This window comes from Ptychodera flava, chromosome 6 (assembly GCF_041260155.1).
Source record: "Ptychodera flava strain L36383 chromosome 6, AS_Pfla_20210202, whole genome shotgun sequence".
Taxonomy (NCBI): Eukaryota; Metazoa; Hemichordata; class Enteropneusta; family Ptychoderidae; genus Ptychodera; species Ptychodera flava.
Genome location: NC_091933.1, coordinates 9,729,209 through 9,751,551, shown reverse-complemented (window position 1 = coordinate 9,751,551; position 22,343 = coordinate 9,729,209). Strand labels below are relative to the sequence as shown.

The window sequence follows — 22,343 nt, the reverse complement described above, 5'->3', positions numbered from 1 at the left end:
TACGGTAGATGGGTTTTAGATAAAGATACTTTTTTGCTAAGCTGAGACCGACTACTCAGCGCTGGAATATACTTTGTGCCACAGCGGTGACCGGGGCAGTGACCTTTGACACAAGATGGCTGCCAGTGTGCAGCAATGCACTGATGATGCTATAGAATGGTGTTGTATGTTTTATCCTGAATCAAAATATTTGGATGCTTTTCAGAGTTAATTCTAGGACGTGCCACTGCGCAATTCGTACAATAAAATCTCTAATGGCCCCCATTTCAACATTTGATGCACCACTTAGGGTGCAACATTATATGAATGGGTCGATCAGGCAGAGTTCACGTAGTTCATACATTCGCGTAGCTCCCCGAAGGTCATTACCTCAGTCATAGTGTGACATGTAAAACGATTCGGTTACTCATCGACCTTTGCCATTAAATACCCACTACAGCATATATGGTGGTACATAGGAAGTTGGGTAGAAAGGACTGATGTTGGGGCGATTGTGTATTGGACCCGTGCGCATGTGGCATAGCCGATGAATGTAAACAACGGCACTAACCGCTGCGTAATGGTGAAAAGCTAGTCGCCACTCGGATTTTTAACGCCAATATAGTTGATGAACCCAGGACGATCGGGCAGTCCCTTAAATTGAAGCGTTTGCAACGTCTACCGTGCATACAAACATTGAAACAAAATGTTGAACACTCCAAGGAAAGCATCCATGCTTGGCCAGATGATCGTTTTGAAGACCAACACATATTAGGTCGGACATATCTCGTTTTCCAGAGTAACCAGTTCTATGCATAGAACAACACCACTGTGTAAAACCCTTTGGTCAAAACCAATGATCGTAAATTTGCTAATACATACAAGTTATGTTTAAAAGTTGATGTATCGATCACTTTATTTAGGTCTTACTGGCTACACTGTCGTGCTGTATCAGTGTATGAGTAATTGCTGATGTGTGCAAATCGGGGGCCACTCTCGGAGAAATCTTACCGGTGCGCTAAGCTTTGATCATGATTGTTTCCACAGTCAAAATCACAGTCCTTAGCAATTTATACAGTTGTTCAAGTCCGACATATCAATAATTCATCACATAAGTTACGTAAATAATTGAATCAAACCAAACGGTTGCTGTTGCCATTGTTGGGCCTGATGCGTACGTATGGGGGACAACTTTGCAGTGTACGCTTGGTTGGTTACAGGGGGCCCGATCTCTAGTATGCTCCTTTTCTTGACTTGATAGACTATAGTATTTTCTGCAGAAAATTCAAGGGTTTTACATGTGTGATGATGATGGCCCCCGATTTTCTAAACTGGCCCCCTTGGGACAGGAGTAGGGGCCCACAGTGGCCCCTTGTTTATACAGTGAAACCTGGCAAAACCGACTTCACATCGGACCGCAAATTTTGGTCGGTTTTAACAGAGGGTCGGTTTGCCCTAAAATCAACCCATTGGCTTACAGTCTAATACAGTGTAACATGCACACACAGGCACACACACACACACACACATCATGATCATACGACACACATTTCAGACATAACGGTTTTTATTACTGTACAAACAAGCGACCTAGCGGCCGATATAGCTCCGCTGTGTTTATGGAGAGAATAACTATTTTTTACACATGTTGATGAAGAAGGTGGAAATCTTTGATAGCTCAATGCAGTGGCCAGAAAAAGTGGCTAAAATAAGATGCAAAAATACACAATTGAAGATTTCATCATACTTTGAATATATCACATCGGATCATCCCTAAGAACATGTCAACCAAAGCTATCTGATGAGTAGTTTTTTGAGAATAAAATTTTCTGACCAAAAATGGCAACAATTGCCCCTAAAAATAAAAATTGCAGATTTCATCGTAATTTCAAAAGATCAAATTAGTTCATCTATAGAAACCTGTATACCAAATTTCAAAGGTGTTAGACCAGTACTTTTGAGAAATACATTTTTTGACCAAAAATGGGAAAAATTGCCCCAAAAATTTAAAATTGCAGATTTCATCATAATTTCAACAAATATCATTAAGGTGATCTGTAGAAACCTGTATACCAAATTGCAAAGCTATCAGATGAGTAGTTTTAGAAATACACATTTTTTTGACAAAAAATGGCAAAAATTGCCCCAAAAATACAAAATCGCAGATTTAATCATAATTTCAATAAATATCATGTAGTTTATCTGTAGGAACCTGTATACCAAATTTCAAAGCTATCAGATGAATAGTTTTGGAAATACACATTTTTTGACCAAAAATGGCAAAAATTGCCCCAAAAATACAAAATTTCAGATTTCATCAGAAATTCAATATATATTACTCAGTTCATCTATAGAAACATGTATACCAAATTTCAAAACTATTAGACCAGTACTTTTTGAGAAATACATTTTTTGACCAAAAATGGCAAAAATTGCCTTAAAAATGCAAATTTGCATATTTCTGCACAATTTGAACAAATCTGAAATAGATCATCCCTAGGGACATATGTACCAAATATCAAAGCTATCTGACTGGTAGTTTTGAAGAAGAAGATTTTTAAAGATTTTTTTACCAAAAATGACAAAAATTGCCTTAAAAATACAAATATGCAAATTTCACACCATGATTTGAACAAATCTGACTGAGTCAACCTAAGTATACTGCATATCAAATTTCAAAACAATCGGACAAGCGATTTCAGAGAAGAAGATTTTTTTACCAAAAACACCAAAATTTGCCCCAAAAATACAAATATGCAAATTTCACCACGATTTGAACAAACTTAAGTGTGGTCACCCCAAGTGAACTGCATATAAAATTTCAAAGCAATTGGACTTGCGGTTTCAGAGGAGAAGACAATTGTTGGCGGACGAGGACGACGACGACGGACAACGGACGACGACGGACGACGACGGAAAATCAACCTATTTGATAAGCTCCGCGTCGCTGACAGCGGAGCTAAAAATGATGCGGCGACGCGAATTTGTTTTTTTTTTTAATTTTTTTTTTTTTTTTCCCTCTACGTTGGTACAATCATGATGCATTACGGGAAATCTCTAGTACTGTGGAAGGCCAGTGCAATAACATGAACTAAATCACAAAAGTTGTATTCATTATGAAAAAAAAATCTTTGCAAGTTTTACCACAAACAAAAATCCAACCACTATGGCCATAAAAAAAAGAAATGATTCTGGTCAGGTCTTTCTTTAAAAAATAGCGTCAATGACACTGTAGCTCCCATCCTGGACTATTTAGTGTTTGTTCTCTGGTCAGATATTTGAACATGTGTGAAAGGGATAAAGTGCATGAAGTGAAAATACTGAAATGTAATGTACTGGAGACAGTGAAATATGTTTAATGTATTTATTCAGAATATAACAGGGATAGAAATACTTTTTTATTTCTTGTGGCAAAAGTTTGCCACCGGATATAAAATCAGGTGGCAATTATGAAAAATCTGGTGGCAGTTTGTGATCGGTATAATACAACATTTTGTCATTGCCACATACTCACTCTAATTTATAAATTCTTGAAATATGGTGAGTACACGTCACAAAAAATCAACCCATACTGCAGGCCTCGAAAAAAAATTTTCAAACTTACCAATCGTGGGACACGTGAATTTCATTTTTACTTGCCCGACAGGAAAAATTACTTGCCCTATCTAATAACTGTACCAGTAATTTGTAACAGAAAGCAAGAGTTTGGCCATATGAAGTGAATTCAAAGAGGGTAAAAACAGATTCAAACATGAACTACATTCTTGTTAAAATGAAGGACTATTACCAAATCTGAAATGTCGCAGAAAAAATGTGAGAATACTTTAGTTTTTTTCTGTAGATTTGGCCATTTAGAAAACATCTTTAATTTGGAATTTTTCTTTTATTTGGAATTTTTCCACAACCTAATCCAAATTAAAATCCTTGCATAAGAGTAATAAGATTGTGTGATTTACAATGTGCATAGCTGGCTGCTACTCTTTATTATCAAGCTGAGATCACAAACAACTGCTCTGCTAGTGTTTATCTGCCAATGCATACGCACATGTACATCTGCAACCCTTTTACCTGTTTACATGTTTACTCACTGAGCACAGCCGTCTTTCAAAGTTTTATTTTGATAAATGTATTCGTCAAGAGAGCAGATTCAAGTTTCGTTTTCATTACTCTTCAGTGCAGATTTGTTTTCTGTAAGTGAGAGCCGATCCCTAACAACCAAGGTCACGTAATTTGAAACTGTCTGCATCTCACGCACTACGTAGCTGCAATATGTGGCCTCCTTGGTCGACTGAGCCCGTTTCGACTACGATGTAAACTTGTACTTTTTCATCTGGGTGTTGATTTACGTTGAACAGTAAGCATTGCCGAGATCCATGGCTTCGAATAAGTTTACATCCATTTACCAAGCACAGGGTGCAATTACACTATCGCGTGAAGCCGATCGACTGTCATATGACTCATGCTGCACTTGCACAAAGAGAATGGCAACCACTGTCAAGAGCAAACCACTTTACGGCACACATACAAAACAATGAGTTCACTCCGTGTCGTCGGAGAGAACATGTCGCAAAACTGTATTTTTACGACTTTTTGTGTTTTACAACAGCAAGAACGATTATTTTGCGATGTCGGGCGGATTTTTCAAGGGTTTTCAGAAAAAACTTTTCAGAGTTGAAGGACTTACAATGATTGTAGGCGTGTACAGACCTAATGAAATAGTGTCGTTTTCAAGCTTGAATTGTCCAGAGCTTAGTTAATTCAACCGCTGGTGCACTTGCCCGTCGGACGGGAAGCATATTGATTTTACTTGCCCGAACGCAAAATATTCACTAGCCACGGGCGTCGGGCGATAGGAATTTTTGAGCCCTGTTACTGGCTAATGAATTGCAAGCATTTATTGTTATTTAATTCATGCAGGCTGCAGTTTGGCTTTGTTTTCAAAATGTCACAACATGCTTTTATCTTGTGCCGTATGACTACATATGCGGCTATCACAGAGGGCAACAACATGTCCAGTGTACAAAAGCTGCTGTCATCGATATGGAGATTAGCCAATCACAAGTTTGGATTCACGCTGTGTTTTCATTCATGCCAAAATGTCGCAATTAGTTTGGGGTTTTTTTGGCTAATGAGTTTTTCCGCCGTCAGACAACGCGTGTTCCTTCAGACTAGTGTTCCTTCATTCAAGCCGTAGGATCAATGACATGATGACCCAAAATTTAGTGGCAGAAAAATACCACCAGAAAAAAATTTTGGTGGCAGATTGACAGTTTTTGGTGGCAAATGCCACCATTGCCACCGATTATTTCGATCACTGATATAAAATGGAAAAAATACAGAATTAGAAATATCGTATACTGTGATACAACCATTAACTAAACAAGTCATTGACAATGACAGTCCCCACTTGTAATAGGAGTATTAATCTTGATGGGGCAGGGAAATGTGGTCATTAAGAAGTATCACTGGAGTGTATATGTTGAGATCTATGGGCAAATAGGTCTATGTCGTTGTTCCCAATTTGAAACACATGAGGCATGTTTAAGTTATGGTTCTAAATCGGGAAAAAAGATCAGACCTCTAGCAGTATTGGCCAGCCAAGAAATACATATGCGCATAATAAATGAGTACAAGATGTGACATCTTAAGGTCTAATATCCTATCAAAATTGGAGGGTATAGAACTTGTGGTTACTGAGATATGCATATATATGTATAATCAAGGTCAAAGGTCATTGAGGTTACATGACATTTTGAAAAAAAAATTATATTGCTAATTAATCCCTATATGCCAAAAAATCAGACCTCTAGCTCTATTCACTTGCCCAGAATTAGATGTGTGCAAAATTAATGAGGTAAAGCATGTGTTGTCATAAGGTCTCCCATCCTACTAAATACAAAGGACATAGCACTTGTAGTTACTTATTTATTGACATAAACATATATTTTAGGTAAAAGGTCATCAAGGTCACATGACATTTGGTCAAAAATTTCTCTTCCTATAGTTATCCCTATATACCAAAAATCAGACATCCAGCTCTATTGGCTTGCTCAGAATGAGATATGTGCATAATTAATGAGCTACAATATGTGGCATCATAAGGTGTCCAATCATACCAGATATGAAGGGTGTAGCACTTGTGGTTACTGAGTTATGGACAAATATGTATATTTGAGGTCAAAGGTCACCGAGGTCACATTACATTTGTCAAAAAAAATTCTCTCCTATAGTTATCCCTATATATCAAAAATCAGACCTCTGGCTCTATTGGCTTGCTCAAAATTAGATATGCACATAATTAATGAGGTACAATATGTGGCATCATAAGGTGTCCCATCATACTATACATGAAGGGTGTAGCACTTGTGGTTACTGAGTTATGGACAAATATGTATATTTGAGGTCAAAGGTCACTGAAATCATGTCACATTTTGTCAAAAAAATTGTATTGCTAGGTTATCCCTATATACCAAATATAGTTATCAAAACAAACCACCAATTGTATGAAACATGGGCCTAAATACAGACAGACTGACATTCACAGACTGGCACAGAGTGATGACATTGACCCCAAGTGTGCCTTGGCCCATGGAGAGTGATAAAGATATAACAAAAAGCTGAATGTAATGATAAAATAGTTAAGTATAGGCCTACAGACACTGAGGGTGAATATGTTACAGCAATTTGATTAGTTTCTTTTCATTTTCTACTTCTGTGATAATTTTTAAGACAATCAAACTGCAAGGCAGTTTTAATATGTAATTGACATAATTTAATTTATATTTAATATTTAATTATTTTATATAATTTAATTGACATACATGTTATCTTTTACAAGCACACAGCAAACTGTTCTTGATTTTTCATTTACAATATTTGACATAGACTGAAATACATAACATGCAACCAATATTTACATTTTGCCCATGCACCAGATACATGGAGAGATTTCAACATGCAATCATTAACTCAGAAACCCTATAGGGAAAAGTAAACATTGTTTCTTCCAGAACAGCTGGTATATCCACATCTGGAGCAACTTACAAACTTAACCAATTACACAAGGATGATGACACAAGAGATAAAGTTAAACTGTAGTGAACTTGACTATTCCTTTCAAATCCTTACCTAACTTGATTGACATCTTAAACTAAAATACACTGCATGTTTAATGGCACACAAAATACATCAGGGGTGTACCATTTGATAAAAGGGGGTTGTCTGGAAGATTGATGAGGAACATCTTTTTTATCCGATACACTGTACATTCTTTTTTTCCCACTATCCCCCCTTTTCTTTTTGACAAACCTTCTGTGGCTGATTTTTTTATTGACATTTGTTTGGATTTTTTTCAAAATCTGCCACGACCCCCCCCCCCCCCCCCCCCCCCCTCCATCACTCTTTAACATTGAAAAAAAACTTTGAATATATTTGTTGGAAACCAAACCTGCTGAAATCACCTCAGCTATGTTTTCTCATTATTTTTTACCGCATTTTAACACCAAATACAGTTTACCATTTCAAATGCTTACTGAATCACAACATTATCTTAAACATAGGCCAATGTCCCTGAAGCTACTATAGACATGGATACAAAATTAAGTATTTCCTGACTGTATGAAATCATCTCACTAAGGGCATCCTAGGGACCTGTTAACCAAATATTAAAGCTGTCTGACCAGCGGTTTTGAAAAAAGCAAGCGACCCAATAGTCGACAGAGCTCTGCTGTGTTATGTAGAGAGCAACTTTTTGTGACATATGTATTGATGAAGATGGTTGAGATCTTTGATAGCTCATTTCAGGATGGCCTGACCTAAAATGGCAACATTAGCTGCAAAAATACAAAATTGATGATTTCATCATAATTATGTATAAAAATGTATACAAAATATCAAAGCTATCACATGAGTAACTTTTGAGAAACAAATATTTTGACCAAAAATGGCAAAATTGACCCAAAAATACAAAATTGAAGATTTCATCAAATTTCACTATATCACACTAGGAGAACCCCCAGGAACCTGTATACCAAATATCAAAGGCATCAGACAAGTAGTTTTTGAGAAAGACATTTTTTGACCAAAAATGTCAAAAATTGCACCAAAAATACCGAATTGCAGATTTCATCATATATTCTATATATCATATTTAGTTTATCTGTAGGAACCTGTATACCAAATATCAAAACTGTCAGACGAGCGGTTTTGATGAAATAAATTTTTGACCAAAAATGACAAAAAAATTCCTTAAAAATACAGATTTGCATATTTCATCACAATTTGAACAAATCCAAATCTGGTTATCCCTAGGGACCTGTATACCAAATATCAAAGCTGTCAGACGAGCGGTTTTGATGAAATAAATTTTTGACCAAAAATGACAAAAAAATTCCTTAAAAATACAGATTTGCATATTTCATCACAATTTGAACAAATCCAATTTGGGTTATCCCTAGGGACCTGTGTACCAAATATCAAAGCTGTCTGACCAGCGGTTCATGAAGAAGAAGATTTTTTACCAAAAACGCCTTTTTTGGCACTAATTTGTATATTTTCAACAATATCAAAAAATCAAAAAAAGGACAATTATTTCAGGTCAGCCCAAGTACTTACATGCTAATTTTTCATGTAATCTGCTCAGTGGTTATTGAGATTTTCAATTTTGACTGTTTTTACATTTTTTCACTTAATTTGCATATTTTTGGCAATGACAACTTCATTTGAACAAAATCTCATCTACAGCCCATCATCCATGTACACACCAAATATCAAGATGAAATGTGCAGCGGTTTTGGAGTTTTTGATGTTGACGGACAGACATACAGACATACAGACATACATACATACAGACATTTCCCTAGCCTATAAGAATAGCTTCCATTGCCATATATACATATGGCTATGGGAGCTAAAAATGATGCGGCGACGCGAATTTTTATTTTTTTTTTAATTTTTTTTTTTCCCTCAAGGGAGGGAGGAGGTTCAGTTTTATAGTTTTATCAATGTAGTAACATTTAAACTATTCATGCAGTCACTGATCATGCCCCCAAAGAATTTTCTCTTCTGTACAGCCATTTTGGTTTGGTGTCAGCCACGGCCACCGACCACAAACAGAAAAAAAAGGTGACGCGCTGTTGTTCAAGTGACGTGCGCGCTGACCAGAAACATTTCTTTTTCTTTTTTTGGCCTAACGAGTGTGATTGAGGTAAATCTGTAAACACTGGGTCAGCCAAAAATATATTCTCTTTCAGTACTGTATATGTAGGGGCATGCAACACATTTGTATGCAGGGCTCGAAATTAGCGGTAGTCCCGCGTCCACAGACTACCAACTTTCCCTGGGGCTACCAAAGTCCATGAAATGGTAGCCCACGAGGACTACCAAAGCCTGGGACATGAAATACTTGGCGTGCGATGTCCGTCACTTTGGGACGAGCTAAATGAAGTCAACATGCAGTTTCATTTGTTTGAAGCAATTATCCTTTCATCTGTGAAGTTTTTTTCTGGTGACTATTACAATTTTCACTGCTATATTGTTGTTTAACAAGATGCAGAGCGTTTGATACTAGAATGTTGAGTTGCTTTTCCGTGTGCATGCCAGTTCTTACTATGTGCATGCCAGTTCACACAGAGATTGTATTATCAGTTTGATTTGAAATAGTTATATAAAACAATGTGTCAGTTAAGCTTGGAAGTCGTGGCTGAGTTTCGCTGTCTTTTATCTATGGTTGTCGATCAGTATCAATGTATTACGGTCTGTATGGAGAGACTCGGGTGTAACAAGGCATGCCAGTTCATAAAGATCATAAAAATATTTTTTCTTTGTTTTTCTTTACCCAAGATAAAAGTTCTTTGGATGTATAAGCCGAGATTGAAAGTGATAGAAAGTGTTAAAAATGTACATAAATTAGCATAAATTAAGCGTTCGTGACACGTAACATGGGGTTTCTCGAGTGGAAGCCCCTAGTTTTACTGCTATTTTGTTTCCGAACCGGGGGCTTATACTTGGACGAGTACAGTGTCCCTAAACTAAAATATTCATGGACTACCAGCCATCGCCACTGCAGGGCTACCAACTTCAGAAAATGGTAGCCCAAGTGGACTACCAGGGTAAAAAGTTAATTTCGAGCCCTGGTATGAGATGAGATTGGGATGGAATTGTCAGCCCAGACATTCATTACATGTGTCTTCTGCATGTACAATGTTCATTGATTAAATTGGTGAAACATTGACTCCACTTCAAATAATCTTGTGAACGAAAACAACCAACCCATATCCAGACTAGTTTTGGTTTCACATCAGGTCATAAACTGACTCATGATGTACTTTGTTCATGTCAGCACAGGTACATATTGCTATTTGTGGTTATTACAGCCATGGGTGGGGGAAATTCAGTGGTATACATCAGACACTTTGGTTGTAAATGTTCTCAGCTTGTTTCAAAAGTCAACATTATTTTCAGAGGTAAAATAACACACATAACAGTGTGTTTATTCTATTTATAGAAACACATAAATTGTTTTGTTTCCATTCTGGCAGAGCTTCCAACACCAGACATGGCAAAATCAATTATCTGTCTTGAGTGACATAAATGAACATTTCTGTTCCTGTGACCCCAAAATTTTAGAATTTTAGATGTATTTTAGAATTTGTCATTTTTCTGGTTAAATCTCAGCCTTTTAGTGTGAATACATGCGTAGATACACTAGAAGATACAGCAGCCAACAACGTCTTTTTGAAAAGATTTTTGAAAATGAGATTTACAGGGTGATTAACATTTTGGGCTTCCCATGGGTAATCTTTCATTTCAAGCGTGTCACTGACTGTCACAGTAACACTGACAGAGTGTGGGTTAAAACAACCTTTGCTGTGTTAGTGCAAGAGTACAAATTTCAATGAAATCACAAATACTTCAGTCACCTACCAAAAATGACGATCAGACAGACGGTTAATGCCAGAAATCTGATTCCCATTCTTCGACGGCAGGTAGATTCCCTGATCTAGAAGAAGTTACAAAAGAGATAGTCCCGAGGAGTCGGTGATCCCTTCAATGATTCATGAATCCCTGACTACCTGTCTTGTTAACGCTATTCACCTGAGAAATAGGTTGAGATAGAGTCACAAATACACCCCACCGTTCTGCCAGGTATCCAGACACTTTAGAAAACACAGTGTCAAGCAAACATGGAGCTCCAATGCAAAAAGTTATAAGTGCATGGAAGATGAAAAATATCCATGTTTATAATATTATATTTCCACAGGATAAAACACATGTAAGACTTTTAGTGCAGTATTAACATTTTTGGCCAATATTTTTTTAACCATATAGTCTTCCTCTCCAATGTCTATGGTTTAACCCATTTTAATGCATCCTGGACATCCCTCTTCCTGAGTGGGCTACTTTGGTAATGGTATGTTCCAGACTGATCAATTTGCTAACTGTACTCCCACCAAGATTTACATACCGCTGGTATGTTCCAGACTGATCAATTTGCTAACTGTACTCCCACCAAGATTTACATACCGCTGGTACATGTAGCATTGTAACATTTCAATTTACATGCTAACAAGTCTGTGGATAAAAACTAAGTTCGTGAATTTAAAGTTTCAGTGAATTTAAAATTTAAATATCACTTTAGTGAAGTTAATACTTGTCCATGTTGTCAGCTACATCAACAGCTGTTGGCTTAAATGCTGTTGGCTTAAATGCTAGCTGTCATCCCTTGCGCACATTTTGCTTTGTATTGGCTGTGCTTCTGAATCTCCTTACCTAATCATATCATACTGAGGTGCCATACTTTGGCAAACCTTTATTGATTACCAGAATATCTGACTGTGTCACCCAAACACAACAACAGTTTTTCCTGCCATTCTTCCACTCACCTCATTCAATACACATTACTACAGACTTCACCTTCAGATGGGGTAGTACAACCAAATCATTAATTTTAAAACACAACAACAGTTTTTCCTGTCATTCTTCCACTCACCTCATTCAATACACATTACTACAGACTTCACCTTCAGATGGGGTAGTACAGCCAAATAATTAATTTTGTTGCAATTGCTGTTTGAAACTCTGGCACGGAAAACCAACTTCAAATTGATCAATATCTAGCTAACTTTGATACTTTAGCTAGCTTGAGGTTGTTTCCTTGTGCTATAGCTTTACCCCTAGATTTCTTTGAAGAAGCTGGTGGCATCATTTGTCACCTGGAAGGTTTGGAGGGTCTTTCATCTCATATATTGTTTCTCTCCTGTCTGTGTCCAGAATCAATTTAACAGTGTGAAGTAGTTTTTTAATTTACTCCAAAGCCTCTTTTCCCCCATGTTTACATACATTCTGTCAGTTTATTTTCTTCTGTGGTGGCTGAAAACTCTGTCTGCCAATCTCAACCTTCCCAGTGACCCCGGTCACTGTTAAAGAAGGTTGCTTCACATTCCAATTAGCTGCCGTTTTTCTGAGTGACATTTGTTTTCAATGCTGTCATTCAAAGCCAGTGCAAAAATTTATCTTCTCTCTATTCTGGTAGACACTGTATAACTCACACCCCTACACCCAATGTTAACGAAACAGAAACAACTGTGTCAAAACAAAAATACAGTGATATTGACATTATATAAATTTATTCATGAAAACTGCACATATTATGTTTAATAATAATACTTACTTGGTCATTGTAATGTCCTTCTATTCACCCATGGTTGATGTAGGCCAACTCAACTGTAAATACTCCAGACAAATATGACTGTGGAGAAAAACAGACAACCACAAAATCATTGGTATTGGTATTGGATACTGCTGTCCTTTTTAGTAATTCCCTCCACATTTTCATATAAAATTGTTCATCATAACAAAAAAAAGTTTCTAACCAATCATATGTTAAAATTTCATGTTTTTTTATCAATTATATGTTAAAATTTGATGTGAGAACCAAAACGGAAACTGAACTGAATGAGGCAAGGTGAACTTAACATCAAAATGTATGCCTAACAAAGATTATGTAAAGTAAGTAAAGTAAAGTAAATTAAGCCCTTATTGAAATCATATCCAATTGGGATCTTGATCATAAAGTACAATGAAGGTTTCGCAAAATCAACGACAAAAGAGTATTAAATAAAAGATATATATATATATATATATATATATATATATATATATATATATATATATATATATATATATATATATATATATATATATATATATATATATATATATGTTATATAAATATCTATATATGAGGTCAGGATATAAATATAATATACATATAAATCTGTAGTTGTTGCAGTGAAAATATTCCTTTGCTCAATATTACATAAACTTAGCTGTGGGTACATAGCTGTGGTGGTGGTTACCTGCTTTGATGTTTTCAATTCCGTAGCTTTTTGCCTCAATAACCCGTCAGAAAATCACCACCACAGCTAAAATTTTAATCTTGATATCCTGACTAAAATTGAAAAATATTGTCATGACAGGAAAACAATGAAGTGAACCTAACTTATGCATGCTCCAAAACATGCTTTGAGTAAATATAAAAAATACCGCAATTATACGGAGTCGCTCAAATTTGATCAGAATTGGTATTTACCAGTATGGGTTACCAGTGATCAACAATAATTGTTGTTTCTATCTGTTCAGTGGAGGAAAATTCTACGCTGATATTATGGCAATGATTTCTGCACAGTACAACCAGAAAAACAACAAGAAATATTTAAACCAGAAAAACAAGAATGACCAAAGTAATTAAGGTCTAACTTTAGGTACTGGAGGTCAACTTTAGCCACATGCATAGCAGAAACAAGCCCCTCTTAGTTTAGTATAAACGGTCTTCCCCATCTACTGTCTATGGTTGCAGCTGGTCTGTTAATATGTAACAGTTCATAAACAATGACAGGAAATGAGTCAAGATCAGTGGAGTTTGCCTGTTTCTCAAAGGCATGCCTCCTGCACATTTGCAGGATTTCACTTTTTCTTACCTCATTTGCACATTTTTGACACTGATGTGTTCATTTGAACAAATTCACATCTCAACCCCTGCATCTACCTGTACACCAAATACTGAGATGGTAGCTTTGGCGGTATGGGAGCCTTTGTGTGTGACGGACATACATCCGCACATACCCACAAATATACAGACATACAGACATGCAAATCAGATGCAAATGAACTGATTTAGCTTATACGATAACCTCACATTGGTATACCAAATGTGAGCTAACAAAGAATCAAACAACACATTAACAGCATGGAAGAACTCCAAATGCAAAAGTATTTTTGTATTTTACAGGGTTACGGTGGCCCCTACACATCACATGGAATTATGTTTCTGAAATATGAAATCTTATTTTTCTAGATAATATCTTTAATATTTATGAGATTTTATTTCCCCAAACAAAGAGGGACAAAACTCTATTTTTGACTGACTAAACTTTCTAATTTTAACTGCTTAACTTTAATTTTAGTGAGCACAACTCTTATCAGAAGAACAAAATTTAATTCTGGTGGATGCACTGACTTTAATGTTGGCATCTAATTTTTGTGGGTACAAGTCTAAAGTACTTAATTTTATTTTCAAGGTAAGCACTTTTAATTCTTCAAAAAACTTTTCTTTTGTGAGTAAACTTTTAATTATTTGTAAGAGGTTATGCTTTACAAGGATTAATGTCCAGTATTTAAAGTAATCTTTCCTTTTGCATTTTACAAGAGTACATTTTAAATACTTAAAAACAAAATTTATTTATGAAGACTGACCATTTAATCCTTGATGAGATTTTTTTTTTCTTTTGAAGAATACACTTTTAATAGCTATATGAATAGCTATGTGGTTTATTCAGAATGCACTCCTAATACTTTGAAAATATTCAATTCAAAGAAGAAAATGTAGTTAATTTTTAAAAGCCAGCTTTAGATTTTCCAAGACTAAAATTTAAAAATTTTGCATGAATCTTTTTCTTCCCCAAATAAATTTAATATTCTGAAGAAATCTGTTGACCTTCAAGGTAAAAAAAGGGCTAATGTGCAGCACTGAATAAGATCTGACCCAATTTGGTAGCTGAATCTGACCAATATAATGAAAACAATACAAATAGACTCCCTAAGTGGCTATGAATAGTGAAAATGGACCAATCAGAGAAAGAGCTTATTCAAGCTGCACGTCAGCAGTAAAATTATGTATATTACTTATTTTAAACAAAGAAGAGGGAAACGAAGGGACCCCAATTTGGTTCCGAAACACTGTTAAGATGAATCACCCAAACATAAAACCGTTCTTCAGGGACTTAGGTCAAATGACCAGGGTCAATGCACTATCGATTCATGTGTCGCCATGTATTCCACACAAAATAACTACAATGATCCACTCATTCAGTATGATGTAGCACTAACAACGCTAGATCTGATGTGTGAAGTTGCCTCCATTTCCTTTATAGTCATCCCACTTGAGTGGCAACTCAATGTTTTGACCCGTTTGTGTGTCCACAACACCGATGAAGTCAGGCATGGTTGTCTTGTAGACACTGGGTCATCAATGCCCGCCGGTTTCAGATATAAAATTGGGTGTTGCATGGTGGGATACTTTAACTTCAGCTGGCGTTAAAATAATTTTTTGCACTTGTCAGAAAAAATGTTTTACTCTTCCTAAAATGTTACTCTGTCACACTTGAAAGAGTTTGCTACGCATTATAGATAATTGCTCCCTCACATAAAAATTTTTCTCTGTATAACTAAATGCACCCTCAAGAACAGTAACTTTGCCTGTTTTGTTCCCTTTTTTGTTTCTCAGTACAGTTTTACAAAAAGCTTAAATCCTACTTAAATTTAGGAAATGTATCTTAAAGGAATTAATTTTGTCTTCAGAAAATAATTTTACTCCATTAAAAAACAGTTTCATTCAATGTATTTCAATTTGCTGATCTGAGAAAATCGTTCTTCCATAAAGAAATTTTATTCTAGGATATTCTAGGATAAAACTTTTCTCTAAAGAATTTAAGTTTTCTGCTCTAAGAGCATGAAGATTATGTCATTCATGTTAAGAAACACAGTTCATGCTCAGAGAAAAATCTTAAACGAGTTTTTGGTTTGTACTCTTGAATAATTTTTACTTCTGCAGCTTGACATTTTAGGAGCAGTCACTGTTGATTCACAGTTGTCACCTTCATATATATGGACGTATTTGCTTGCTTTTTTGTGGGTGATTTCCGTGCTATCAGTGACATTTCCAGGGCAGAAATGCGCAGTTTGTACAATCGCACAGTCCAGAGAAAACACTGCTTGTGTTTTATAAAATCAAAACTATTTTAGTTAAAGTTTGTTTTGTTAAAAGAAAGATTGTTTTTGTTAAAAGTTTTTGACAACAGTTTAACTCCAAGGTAAAGTAGCTGATACAGAATTAAAAGTTTGCTTTGGAGAGATAAAATCTCTTCAAGAAAAAGTACAGTTTACTATATTCAAAATAAAGTTCTGTGTGACGTGTAAACGTGTAGCTACTGTACAGGGCAGACTTAATTGGTAAGCAGGCTTGGTTGCGATGCAAAACTATTGTAGTTTGTAGAAGTTGTAAGGATCAGTCAAACTATAGTCAGTAGACACAGAAGAAAAAGTGGGCGGACTTGAAGAATATAAAACTTTGGTAAAACAACTCAGTTCCTCATGCATGGTACATGGGGGCCGTTTATTGCTAAAAAACCCGTCGTTTTGACTATACACAGCCTTTATCAAGGGCTGGAAATAAAAGACGAAAGTCATAAAATGCTGCAAATTCATAAAAACAATTTAAAAAGAAGTTCAGATAAGATAAAAGAAAGTCAATTCGAAATTCAAATGTAACTAAAATATTATAAATGTTACAGTAAAATGGAAAAAAATGGAAAATCTAACATTTGCGATTGTGGCTTACCAATACCAGCGTTGACGCACTAAACTAGGCAAACCATGCCAGAAGCAGTGCCTTGTACGTGATCAAACTGCCAGCTCGCTTGACGGGACACTCGCACTCCACCTCTCAGTGCACTCACAGGCGCTGGGTAGCGATTGTCTGCACGATCTATGGATCGCGTTCTCTTTGCTCTGTCCTCCACGACAACACAGTATTTTAGGTGCAGCGGGAGACAGAGCAAGAGAAGGGTCTTGCTGCATGCCTCGCAAGAGTGATCGCTCGCACATATCTTGAGAGCAAAGAGAACGCAATCGACAAGATCCGAGCAGACAATCGATCGATCAAGCAGACGACGCAGCCCACCTGCTCCCGTCGGTGCACTGCACTGGGAATCCTGGATGGTGATTGCACGTGAAGAAAGTTATTAAACTGGGTGCACAGAAAAGGCGCATAGCCCACAGGCACCACCTCAGTTGATAGCGCTTTAGTGTAGTAGAACCACCGTAGCTGATAGCACTTTTAGTGTTGTAGAACATGAGAAAGGGCGCTGTGGACACAGCCGCCAGTCGGACCGGCCGTAGCGCCACCACCCGACAGAGACCATGTGCAACAAAGGTCCCCTAGCGTGTTCAAAATTGTCGGCAATTTTTGAAATGGAAGTTTTCAGGTAGAAATTATATTCAGTATGCTATCAAAGAAAAATCACATCATTTACTGTAAACAGACTACCCAATGACATGTAATTTTCATTTCACGGTTTTGAATTACACTGAGCGAAAAGCTATGGGTAAGCTAGGGGTACTTAGGCCAAAGGTCATGTTGTTCGGACAAGTTTCCGAGATCAGCTGTGGCAGAATACACACCGGTGCACCGGGATGCGAAAATAAAAGGTGGGTTTGCATGAAAGTTGATGAAACAGAAGTGAAATCGAAGATTATGTGGAACTCATGTAAAATGCGCTGCTTGTTTTGGCATTTGTGTTGTGGTTTATGTGATTGCTGCGAGAACGAGCCTTGCCACTCCTTGACATGTTCTTTTGGGAGTCCAATGACCAAGCAACCCGAGTGGCAAAGGCTACGGATTCGATCAGACTGACGCATCGTTCCCGACCCCCGTCTGGTCCGAGGTCCGCATGGCTTGCAAGCCTCAGATTGACGGCATGTGCCACAGGTATGCGACACTTCACTTCGCGATCGGTACTGATGCACAGTAAAGAGAGAAAGGTGTGCATCATTTAATTACTTTGTTGCAGAGTAACATTTTCAGTACTGAATGGTTCTACTCCGGAATAAAAAGGACGCGATGTGTTCTACAGACTCAGTACGCCCAAATAATCACGTGATGCCGGTACAAACAAACGCACATGTGTACTGAACGCGTATGGAAATACACGTACGTCTGTGCGCGTTTGTGCACATGGCTTTGCTTGTACCGTGGTCGATTCGAATTCCGGGTTTGGCCTATTCATATTTACCAATGACCCTTGACCTTCATAAATGAAAGGACGGCAATTACACACACCCGGGCCTACAGTACTGCTAAAACCTGTGAATAGTTTTATTACTCTGCAACAAAGTAATTACACTGGTATGCAGATAAGAATGGACAGTGAAATTGATCTAAATGTTGCCACACTTGTGTAATTGAAATTGGTTTGTAAAGTTGTTCTAAAACTTGTCTTAGAAGTTGCACTGACTTGTTATAACTACGGTGAAAATCAAAGAGCTTTTATGGACCCATAACAAACACACACCAGGGAGTACACTTTGAAGTGCACTTCACATACACAGACTCATATTACATTCCTTATATGCTGCTTTGAGTTACATTGTATCACAGCCAAGTCAGAGTCTAGTTGTCATTAAACTCTTGTTTCCTTTACATTGTAGAAGTTCTTTGGCAAAAAAATCAGAATTTACAGGAAAAGAGGTGTACATAAGCCAGAAATAATAAGTGAGAAAGTTGTCGAAATGTACGGGGATAGAAAGTCAGGAAATCTTTACCCTATACCGGTACACACAGACACTAATCAGTGTCTACTTTATTGCTTTATATCAACAATTACAGCAGAAGCCTACTGTGAAACAACACTATCATCCATCTTTAGTTTGCCGCAACTCAATAAAGTTTCTGATCCTGTAGTAAATTTTGAAACAACTTTACAAACCAATTACACAAGTGTGATAACGTTTAGATCAATTTCAGTGTCCATTCTTATCTGCATAGTAAAAAAAACGGCGGTCCAAATCACAGGTTTTCGAATTGGTCTATATTCCCCTTATCAAACAAAGGTCAGTTTCAGTGTTTTATCGCTGTCTACTCAAATTTATATTCCAACCGTCTAGCACCTTGTGTACGTGCAACAATCGGATACTGCATGCAAAACATTCGGTATCAACCATCGAGAATCAAGCGTGATCCTCGAAAGCACTTAGTCTGGAGAAAGAGGTTTTATATGGCTGAATTTGCATGCGGCTTTGTTATATAGACCAAAAGTCTGTATCAACTAATCTAAAAGTAACATTTCAAGGTAAGATATCAATAATGATCAGTGCCAACAAGAAGTAGCAAAAACACTAACTTTTCAATTCTCTGCCACACTGTAGAAGTCTGAAAATGTTGATTTGCATCATTGTAAGGTTACAATTCTCATGAAGTGATCATGGGACTGAATCAAAGGATTAAATAACATAGCAATTTTACTTGGCATAAAGCAACACTAAAATATCACTTTTATGAAAATATTTTCAGTGACATTTCTTCATGTGGTCATAGCATCGACGTAACAGCTATTATTATACATCTACCATCGAGAACAATAGAATTTTGCGTGCGCTAAAAAAGCCGTACGGAACGCCCGTTCCGTAACACGAACGGTTTCCAGACGCCCATCCCCTGTGGCTATATCGCTGCGTTCACTGGTGAACGGTTTCAAGGGACCCATTGGACGAGTGCCAGAACATGTCTCGCGCGCGCTCTATACGTACGTACATGTGTTGTGCACACTCCAAAACTTGCAGAAGCGCGTCCGAGATGGTGTTCCACACTGGCGCGATAAAATCGGCAGAAAATTGTAGACATTGCATGATAATGGTCATTACTCTGACAATTTGATGCCCCAATCACGAATGTAAGATGTATAATAATAAGGTTATTACGAAAATACCTCAAAGGATGAACTCAGACATTGGCACGGCGCATCGCCCTCTGCTTCGCGTCGGGCGATATGCTGCGCCAATGTCCTAGTGCATCCTTTGCGGTATTTTCGTAATAAGTTACCTCATACTATATGTACTGTAGTCGACTGCTGAGAGTAAGCAGTAAGGAGACTAGCATTTTTTGGATCTGTTTACAGAACCAAGAGAGATTAGGATTAAATACACACCAGGAGATTCACACTGTGGTTTACACAACCATTTGATTAACATCTGCCTCCTTTATATTCCACCTGCCCCTTTAAGATATTGGGAGTAGTGCATCTGACCACAACTTTTTGCATCTGTGTCACTTTTCAACTGAAACACTGTCACAAGAGATAAACAAGTTTGACTTTTTTTAAACTGCAAATTTGACATAGGATGCAGAAAAGGCAGAACTTTCTAAGTTTCTTTAGCAGTTTGTCAGTGTCTCTGATACAGTGATGAAGCTACATGTGTAAACCGTCCTGCCATCTAACGAGGCTGTTACCTGAAACCTTTCATACTTTGATACTCATCGTGGCACTGGTCTGACATGTGTGTTAACGACAGGGCCACAAGTCATCATTTATAAGTCACAGACAAAGTTTAAATTTTTATGCTACTTTATATATATGAACGCTTCTGATGCAAAATATCATATTTCTGTCATCATAGCATACTTACTTATATGCCTTGCTGCACTGGAATTTTAATTACGTTAAAAATCCATTCCAAATTCATGTAGTCATAATTATTGCACACAATGTGTGTGTAATGCACGTTGGCAGTGTTTCCTTCACCATCTGCAGTAAACAGTGAATAATAGGAAGGGAGCAACTCAGCCACACAGCAGTGCACAGACCTGACAGGCTGACTTTGTTTTATACCCTTGGCTATGCAACATTGAGAAACCTGGGCTATCAAGAAGTGATGCATCAATCAGAAATCAGCCAATTTTCAGACATGTCGTTAATAGCTCTACCATATCTGATTTACGTATTTGTTGAATGATTCAAATTTAGTGTGTCTCACCTGTTCATTAAGCAATTCAATCAGCAAACTTGATGTATGCTAATGTGATCACGCTACCCTCCTGCTACTTCTGCAAGTGAGACACACTAAATTTTAACACCATTTAAGCAGTATGCAAATCAGATTATGTGTTCCAGAAATGTATGACTGGTCTGAAGATAGCACGACTCATATTTGCCCTTTATATCACATTGCCTTGCTGCTTTTGACAAGTATACATACCTTTCCTTAAGAGTTATGAAGATATTAATGACATTAAAAGCTCACATTGTACATAAAAGGTGTACGTACCACATACCTGCTCTGTATTTACCACGTCTGTAGTATCCTTTTTGTACATGATGTTTCTCCTTAATGATGTACCTGTGTCAATCATTTCTCATCTGAAACTTTGACTAGCATAATTGTGTGATCGATGAAATGTTTGTTTTTTTATTTTGAAGGAAGACAAGGTTGCAGGAATAGAACTACCATCACGGCAATGAAGACATATCAATTTGGACATGCAATCATCAAATCATCCTGTGTGTTCTTCAAATCAAGACTCAGCTTTGCATTCGTCAATATCAAACCAGTCGTACCGGGCCGTATCCTTCATACCGTCAATTTAAGTGTGATGCTTGTGTTTGAAGTTAGTCTTGGCACTTTCCAAATTAAACTCACTTCTTGCCAAGAGAATGACATGGCTTAACATTGTACACAGCTTGTGTGTCTTACAATTTCTTGTGTGAGCTGTATTGGTTCAGCAAGGAGATGCAATCTCAGATACAGCCAATGGTAGTACTTTGTCTTTTTGCATTGCTTTCTGGTATTTTTAATGAAATCACCAACTACATTTGTATGAATTCCAGATTGAATGAAATTACAACCTGTGATAACATCATTTCAACATAACATAAACTCATATACTTTTGTTGAACACATATCTTGCTTTGAGAGTTTTAAAATTAACAGTGCATTGGATAATCATTATTGTCATTGATCTGCACATATTTTAATAATGATCTAACCCCAGTGGTTTTATCTTTGAATTTTATGCCAATTTTGCAGATTGAAGTTTCTTTTCAAGTTCAAAACAACTATCAATATTATTAAAAGTATAAGTTTTGTATTTCTAAAAACAATATCCATATTAAGACTCGACTGATACTGAATTGATAATGAATCAAATTAAGATATGTACTGGTACACTGTAGACAGTTTTGAGAATTATTATTTCTGATTCAACTTTGTTAAAAGGTTGACAATACTGAAAGGAACAGTATCTGTACCATTGT

General features: G+C 36.9%; 2 protein-coding genes across 3 annotated transcripts in view; one reads left to right on the top strand and one right to left on the bottom strand.

Moving 5' to 3' along the window:
- Window positions 1–11,139, bottom strand: part of LOC139134788 (putative receptor-type tyrosine-protein phosphatase mosPTP-1) — a 33,112-nt gene extending 21,973 nt beyond the window's left edge. Inside the window, exon 1 of the mRNA XM_070701848.1 lies at window positions 10,903–11,139. Within this exon, the coding sequence (XP_070557949.1) occupies window positions 10,903–10,951 (49 nt within the window). The 5' untranslated portion in view covers window positions 10,952–11,139. The remainder of the gene's footprint in view (window positions 1–10,902) is intronic.
- A 6,518-nt stretch (window positions 11,140–17,657) lies between these two features.
- The window catches only part of LOC139134786 (bis(5'-adenosyl)-triphosphatase-like), a 35,123-nt gene continuing 30,437 nt past the window's right edge, over window positions 17,658–22,343 (top strand). The window contains exons 1-2 of one of the 2 annotated variants that reach the window (XM_070701844.1): window positions 17,658–17,745; window positions 21,510–21,653. In XM_070701844.1, the coding sequence (XP_070557945.1) occupies window positions 21,548–21,653 (106 nt within the window). In that variant the 5' untranslated portion in view covers window positions 17,658–17,745; window positions 21,510–21,547. Of the gene's footprint in view, window positions 17,746–21,508; window positions 21,654–22,343 lie in introns of both variants that reach the window. The other variant, XM_070701845.1, reaches the window with a different exon arrangement.